This window comes from Acanthisitta chloris, unplaced genomic scaffold (genome assembly GCF_000695815.1).
Source record: "Acanthisitta chloris isolate BGI_N310 unplaced genomic scaffold, ASM69581v1 scaffold42762, whole genome shotgun sequence".
Taxonomy (NCBI): Eukaryota; Metazoa; Chordata; class Aves; order Passeriformes; family Acanthisittidae; genus Acanthisitta; species Acanthisitta chloris.
Window position 1 is genome coordinate 2,732 of NW_008661868.1, and position 7,761 is coordinate 10,492.

The 7,761-nt window shown below is 40.5% G+C and overlaps 1 protein-coding gene across 1 annotated transcript in view; it reads left to right on the top strand.

The window, feature by feature from the left end:
- The first annotated feature begins 2,391 nt into the window (after positions 1-2,391).
- Positions 2,392-7,761, top strand: part of LOC103798107 (vacuolar protein 8-like) — a 24,131-nt gene continuing 18,761 nt past the window's right edge. The window contains exons 1-3 of the mRNA XM_009070350.1: positions 2,392-2,617; positions 5,705-5,824; positions 6,796-6,915. Coding sequence (XP_009068598.1) covers positions 2,392-2,617; positions 5,705-5,824; positions 6,796-6,915 — 466 coding nt within the window. The remainder of the gene's footprint in view (positions 2,618-5,704; positions 5,825-6,795; positions 6,916-7,761) is intronic.

The window sequence follows — 7,761 nt, forward strand, 5'->3', positions numbered from 1 at the left end:
TTTTCCTCACTCTTGAACAGGAAGGTGAGAGAAGAAAGAAACACATATAAGACAGAGTTGCAGTAAAAAGTTATATGGGACAACCTTATAAAATGCAAATTCAATTAGTTCAGCCTTTTAGAGTTTTGGATTGAGTAATGTGAGTATATTCTTTCCATTTACTGCTTTTCAAGCATGTAAGTATCTGTTTTCTTATTTGACTGGCACGAGTTCAGTAAGACCACGTAAGTTCTCCATCACTGCCTCTTCCCTGCACTCCCCAAAAATACTTTTCCACTGGTTAAAATCACAGTGATAACACTATTTCTAAACTCCAGAACCTGGAGCTACAATTTTGCTACCATAGCTCAAATAAAGCTGACCTGTTTTTTTCTGATATTTCATGTCAGAGCCTGAGGGTGTTTTGGAGCCTGTTAGAATGAAGAGGCCCTAGGTAAGTATGAAAGAGGAGTATAAGGAGTATTTGTGCACATCTCTCCAGTGCCAGTCAACCTTTGGGCAAACGAGTTATGCACCATTGCAAACCAGGTAAAGGAATTTCTCTTGCACAAAGCAGTTCAAGCAGTGTCATGCTGCATGAGCAAAATGGCAGGTGAATAAATACAGTTGTTAGATTTTCTGTTCTTGATTCACAGCAAAACAAATATACTGTGAGTGTCAGATGCTTAAGGGACTGTGCAGTATTTTCTGTCCTCTGCAGAGAAGCTACACAGCAGATAAAATGCTGGACCAGTGGAAGGTCTGTTGACAGTACCATTTAGCTACAGGCTAAAGTCTGTTATTTGGCAAATAGATTTAAACTTCAAAATGCATTTGGCACATTCCAAATTGCCTAAATGCAGTAAGGTTACAGCTTGGAAGCCTCTCTGGCACACAACTGGATGGAAATGGTTTGGAGAGGCTTTTTTAATACTTTACAAAGGGACTGAATTTTTTTCCTGTGGAGAACAGAATCATGATATTGAGTCTAGGATGGTTTACTATTTGAAACATGATCTGTAGAAGAACAAAAGCAAAATGTTTTAACATTATTACAGTACTACTATTTTTTCCCCTTCTGTAGGCTTGAGCTGACATTTTATTCAATCAGATAATGAAACACATCATGGTAATGAATCAAAAACATTGGGTTTATAGTTGCAACCTTTACCTTTACAGCAGCTATTGTGAATTCAGTGTGTTTGAATGCTCACAAACCAGCTTTCTACACCGGCTTTCAAGTACTGGTTTCAAATCAAAGAACAATTTCCTGACTGAATCATCAAACTAGGTATTAGGACGCCTGAGTTTTATGCCTTCAGGCCAATTATAGCCTAATTTTTGGGGGTCATGCACTTCTTTAACTCCCAGTTATTTAAAACAGAGTTGCAAGACCTCAGTACCTCTGAAATTTGTTTTTAGACTATTTTGGGAATATCCTCCTTTCAGGTATATTGGAAAGCTGGTTTAATGTTCATAATAAATTTTGAAATGCTTAGTAAGAACCTGTTACAGAAATGCAGTCATTACTAACAAATGTCTCATTGAAACAGTCCTGTTTTTTTCTCAGTGCAGTACAGTTCAAATTACCTTTAACGAAATCTCACAATTAAACGTTACAGTTCATTGGACAGAACAGAACAAGAGACAGAAGGAGCATGCAATGGGTTCCCAGGACTCTGCCACGTCAGTGCTTTTAGGATGGAAGCTGAAGGGTGGAAGATCATGAGCAAAAGGAGAAGAGCAAGTGGTGGCAGAAGTAGGACCTGACAATCACATGGTTTTCTATTCTTGCTTATTTGCAAAGTCACACTTGACTGAGGTATGAGTTGTTTGCCCAACAGGGCCTTTGTTCTGGTTCGTGCTTCAGCAAAAACTGGAAAAACCTGTTCATGTGCTTTTTTTTTTTTTTGATCTTCCTCTCCCATTGGCAGCTGCAGCTTGTACACATGCAGACGAGGTGGTGCCTACCTTTCATGTGGAAAGCTGCCTTACAAAAACGGAGGTTGTGCTTCCCATTATCCCAGAGCTTTTCTAGCCTCATGAAGGCTTTGGTGGATGCTCCTGGACTTAAACTCCGTTTGTTCTCCATGAAATGCGTTTAGGTCATTATTCTATTTTTCTTCAAGCAAAGGGAGGGTGTTTTGAGTGTGTCTGCAGTCCAACCTTTTAAATAGTAAGTTCTAGACTCTGGGAGAGCTGCAGAAACCAGGCTTGTCTTGTGAAATGTAGCTTTTTGGACACAGGAGCTTGTCTGCCTTACAGCAGCTGCACATGGTATGATGCTAACATCTACAGGACAGAACAAACACTGAGGAAGAAAGTTAGTGCAAAAAGTGGACAAGTTCAGAAGAAAGGTTTCTTGCTATCTCCTTCCTTTTCTTCTTGCTTTGTGCTGCTCTTGGAACAAGAATGGGTCAACTGTGTGGCCGATGCACACAGCTGCTGCGGGACTTCATAGCCTTTGTTCAGAAGATGTCCTCTGACTTGGTGCATGGCATCAAGGAATGCTTAACTCTGATAAGCAAATGCTCCTGCTTAAAACAAAACAGCTCCAGAAGCAGACAGCTGTACAAGCCCATCCTGCAGCCTCATGAGAGGGTGACAGCACAGGAGTTTCTGCAGCATATTGAAAGAGGTAAGATGATTTGCCTTTTTCTAAAGGGTTGTGAAAGAACAAGGAGATTGATTTTGTGGGTTGAAAGCAGATTGGTAGCTGATCTGCTCTGGCATGGCATTGAGGAGCTTGGTGATGATGTTGGAAAGGCTAGAGCTGCAGAGCATTTTCTTTGTCTACAGGACACCAAGGGCTCAAGTGGTATAACAGCTGGATCTAGGTAGAAATGGGCAGTTGCTTTCTTGTTCGGCCACCACTGTTAATACATAACCCATGTAAATATGTTCCATAAAAATTGAGTCCTTCTAGTGAAGGAAGTTAATTTTTTTAAGCCAGTCACTGAGTTGGAAACATCCAAGACTGGATGCTATGTGAGTGCTGAGCTGTGAGCAGGCAAATCACAGTGTGATGTGCACAGTTGTGTACCTCCACATTGGCTGGTTGGACAACACTTGGACTTGTGCTGGGGATGTCTGGGCTATACATGGGGCAGGACAAAGTCACCCTGAGACTAGCGTAGTTGGGATCTCAAGATTCCAAGCAAGTGTGCTTTTGTGCAAACATTTTAGACACCAGGCTGATGCACAATCGTGGGATTTGGCTTGAATCAAAGTAGGTCCATAAATCTTCCTCCATCTCCTTTGCTTTACAGGCTACCTGCCTAATTTTCTGTCTATCTGTTTGTGTTGTCATCTTTGTCCTGTCCTGGGAAACAACAATGTCAATAGGAAAACTTTTTTCAGTTTCACTCTTGCAGTCATCTTGGATGAGTGTATTTTGTCAGTTGTCCAATCTAAGAACAGTCCCTGTCTAAAGCTTAGGTAGGGGACATTGCTTGTTTAGGTTTTCCTTATCTCACTGCTATTTGGGCATATTGCTTTAAGTTTGGTGTAACCTTTTGTCTAAAGCTGCTACATAAAATTCATAGTCTTCTACTTTCATTTGTTTGAAGGCTGTGCAACACAAACTACTATTTCTTTACTTGTCTTTTTGGGAAAGCAAAACTACTTTGTGAGGGGGATCAGGAGCGACATTTGTCCTTGGTGTTTTCCAGTTAATGCTGTTTGCAATGATCTGTCATGGTACAACCTTTGGAATAATTGCTGTGACGCTGCTTGTTGGGAACATGTGTGAATTAGCTGCAGCTAGTATTAGCTGGGGTCATTACCCTATGAATGTGGTGGGTCCTGTGCTGCTGATACTGCTCACTAATTGTTGCACCTTAAGCACTGGTTAAATCCTGACATTCATATCCAGAATAGGACCAGATATTTCAGCTTGATATACAGTGGAGATCTTCCAGGGCTGAGCTGTTTCTTCCAAAAACTAGCATGCTCCCAACTCTATAAAGAGACTGTCTTGGCAGTATCCCAGGTCAGTTGATGGACCAGGTGTAACGAAGGAGTGTTCTGAAAAAAATGGTGAGGCCAGAATGACCACTTGCAGCACCCGCTGGTGCTTCCTGAAAAGGCCAAGTGTATGTTTTCTTGAGAGATCCTTTCTGAGATCAGTCTTCAAAAGGCTGGTCTGTCTTGGATCCTCAGGAGTTGGGGTACAGCAGTAAGGAGCCTAGAGCTTCTACAACAGCAGTACACAGATGGCAATGTTAGCTTTCAGGGAGGTCCCACTGTCCATGACAGGACACATAGAGCACCCAGGAAGCAGAACAGAGTTAATTCTCTGAGTCACCAAATCTTGCTGCCAAGGCAGATGGAGGCAGGGAAGCCTCACAAAGAGAACCAAGACACATTCCTCTAACGCTCACTAGTGTGTTTTATTCCTATCCTCAGTTCTGAACAACTTAAAATAAACAAGAAGCCAATTTTTTTGACAATTTGGGTGCAAGGAGAGACTTCATGCTTGATCATCACACTCACCTGTTAGCTAGGGTGGCAGATGATGATACTATAAGCAGGTGAAGTTTTCAGGTGGTTTCTGCTTTATCAGTCTCCCAAACAGAACCACAGATACATGGAAGATTGAGATAGCTAGTGTGTAAGGAACAGAATTAAATAATTTCAGGATTTTGGTTTGGGTTTTTTTTCTCTAAAACCTTGCATACAGAGGCTGGTCCTTCCCTTTGTGTGTATTGTTAATTATTAAACAAAACTGATCTTTATTTGAAGCATATAAGCTTTCTGTGAAGCTGACTTACTAGTCTTGAAGGTAGGAGTTCACTAGTCTTGACATGTCAGCGGGTTCTAATGGCTTGAGACATTGGCTGAGCTTTGCACTGAGGCATGGAAGCTCATGCCCCTCACATCCCTCTCATCTCTTTATCCCATGGGAAGCAGAGTAGCTAGATATTTTTAATCAGTTGTTAATGCACTGCTTTAGTCCGTTGCCTGAAAATACATCTTACAATTGCGTGCTCCACCAGTCAATTTATACTGTATTACCTTTTCAACTCTTTCATACTACTGAGCATTGACTCAATGTCCCTTTTATTTTCCTCTCTGCTGCTCCATTCCACACATCATAATATACAGTGACTTGCAAAAATCATGCATGACTGCCATTGCTTGATGGCTATTGTTGAACATCTGGTTTATTCATAGGGGAACTATCATACTCAGGAACAGGTAGACTCATGCTAAGAATCTGAGCCGGAGGCAAGCCCCTTTGCTATCCATGTTGCCAATCCTTGAAATCCTTTATTGTAATACCCAAGACAAGAAACACAGTGAACTTCAAATGTAGTAAATTAGAAAGATAAACTCTTTATATAGCCCATAACTAAGAACACCATGTTAGTAGATATATTTTAGCAAGGATCTTATGTGATTCAGAAAAAGATAAAGATTTTTATGGAGAACAAGAACACCTGCATTTATATTAGATAGCATAAAAATGTCTAAAGGCTGTAATTTATCTTACTTCCAATCACTAGCTTTGTGAGCTTTACAAGAGGCATTGCCAAGGGAGGGTTGTTCTTGATTCATCTATTGCTTCTGCTCATGGAAACATGAATAAGGATAGGTGGGCTTTATGGAATTGTTGCAGTACAAAAATCCTTCTGTGTTTGGTTGGCTGTAAATTTCAATTTATTTTTGTAAACTAACCCTTTTCTGGTGTAATTGAGCCTGTGCTGTCATTGTACATCTTTAGGCTTTGAAATGTCACCACTTGGAAAGGACTCTCTGGAAGCCTTGAGGACCTTAGCCTTTTCAGAAAACCCAGGTTTACAGCAGTCAGCTGCCCTCTATTACTTACATATGAGTCAGCACAGTAAGTTTTCTAAGTGCATTAGAAAATTTTCACATAATTATCAATAAAAGTATTATTTCCAACTGTGAAACTCCCTTTGACTTGTTAAGCAAAATTTTGGTGGGTTTTTTTTTCTTTCATACTATGTTGTTTGCTCAGGAAAATGGGAATGCTGTTATTGCCATGTGTGCAAAGTCAATTCTGGGTTTTGCTATGAGGAGATCTCTCTTGTGATTATAAAAGACTGCCATTTTTGTAATTATAATACGTCTCTAAAACCTCTGTAAAACTCAGCAGAACCCAAAGTATGTAGAGTCAGTGTATACTGAATCTCCTGAGAGCTACACAGTCAAAATACGGTGGAAGGAAATGGACATAGTGACTGGTTAATGCTTTATATCATATAATTTTTGAAAGAGGACAAACTCTGGAGGCCAGATTGTAGTGAAAATTTATTAAGGAAACGTTCTTCTTTGTCCCAACTATGCTGTGGGAGCACCTGTCTCCTGAGGTAATTTGTAAGGGGTTAGGAGTCAGCCTAGATATCCCAAATAAAATTCCAGCAAGAGTTTGGGTTCTACAAAAAGGTAGAAATACCAGCAGCAAGCAGGTCGCAATTTATGTATCTATTTATTTGTTTTAAATTTACTTCAAAGAGAATATTCAGTCACTTGGTGTGATAGCTTTATCCCATATATTTTTTTCTGGAGAAAAAGTACAGATAGCCACAACACAAGGACGTGCTGTGAGGCAGAATGACTTGCTTGGTAGTGAGGCATATTGCTTCCCTTCCCATGATGTTTTTGAAGTACTTGATTATTCAAAACCTTCTCAGGAAACTTGCCCTGTTTGCTAGTAGCAGTGGAATTTAAATGAAGGGGAATACCACGCAATTTCTATGTATGGAAGCACCTGAGGCTTAAGATCAACAAGGGAAAAATGTGACTACGGTGAACACTGAGACTCATGAATATTTCCTCTCATTCTTGCAGTGAACATCCCCCTGCCAGTGGAGCATCTGGAACCCTTCTATGCCTTACTACGGTCTGCTGACCTGGAGGTGCAGCAGATGTCTTCCTTGTCCCTTGTCAACTTCTTGCTGGAAGGAAATAGTGAGTAATTACCAACACATCCCTCCTCAGGTGCAAAAATATCACTTTGGCCAGACTCAGACAGAAGAAGGGCACACCTACACACCCAGGTCTACACAATCCAAACTCCGCTTTTTGAGTTCCTGACAGGACAAGTGCGAGTCTGTTCCTGAGTACAAGCTGCATGGATTCTGGTGGCAACAGGATATATCAGATCCCTCCAATAGATTTTATCATGTCTCAAGAGATCTTGAATCTGTGTGCAAAGTCTGATAGATTATTCCTAGACTGGTGTGGTAATTCTGTTCTCATTCTTGGACTGAGAACCCAGTGCTTACTCTCTCAAACAACAGATACAGCTCTTAGAAAGAAACACTACCCATGAGACAGTGCACATTTTCTGGTTTTATGAACTGGAGCTTAGTCTTAAATTGCTTGCAGATCTGAAAAAAAAAAAAAAGAAAAAGTTAAAACATGTAATAGAATTCACTTTCTTCTGGAACTAATAGGGCAAACAGAATTGAGTCCTTGTTGCATCTACTGCTGCACTCCTTGGCATCTGGACTACAGCAAGTATTCCATCACATTATCCCATATCAGCAGAAGACAGGATCAGCCTTCAGCAAAGCTAGCTTTCTTCTTTGCTTTATTTTAAGGATTTTGCTGCAAATAATATGTCACTGTTTACACATGAAAATTAATATTCAAAGGGTAGACCTCAGAAGACAAGAGATGGGGGGGGGGAGTGCTGAGTAAAGTGTGAACCTGCTGGAAAGCTGCAGTTGCACTTTCCAAAATTAACCTTACGTTTTAAAACAGAATTGCTAGCAGAAATATTTGGGATCTTCTGACCTAGAAACTCTGAAC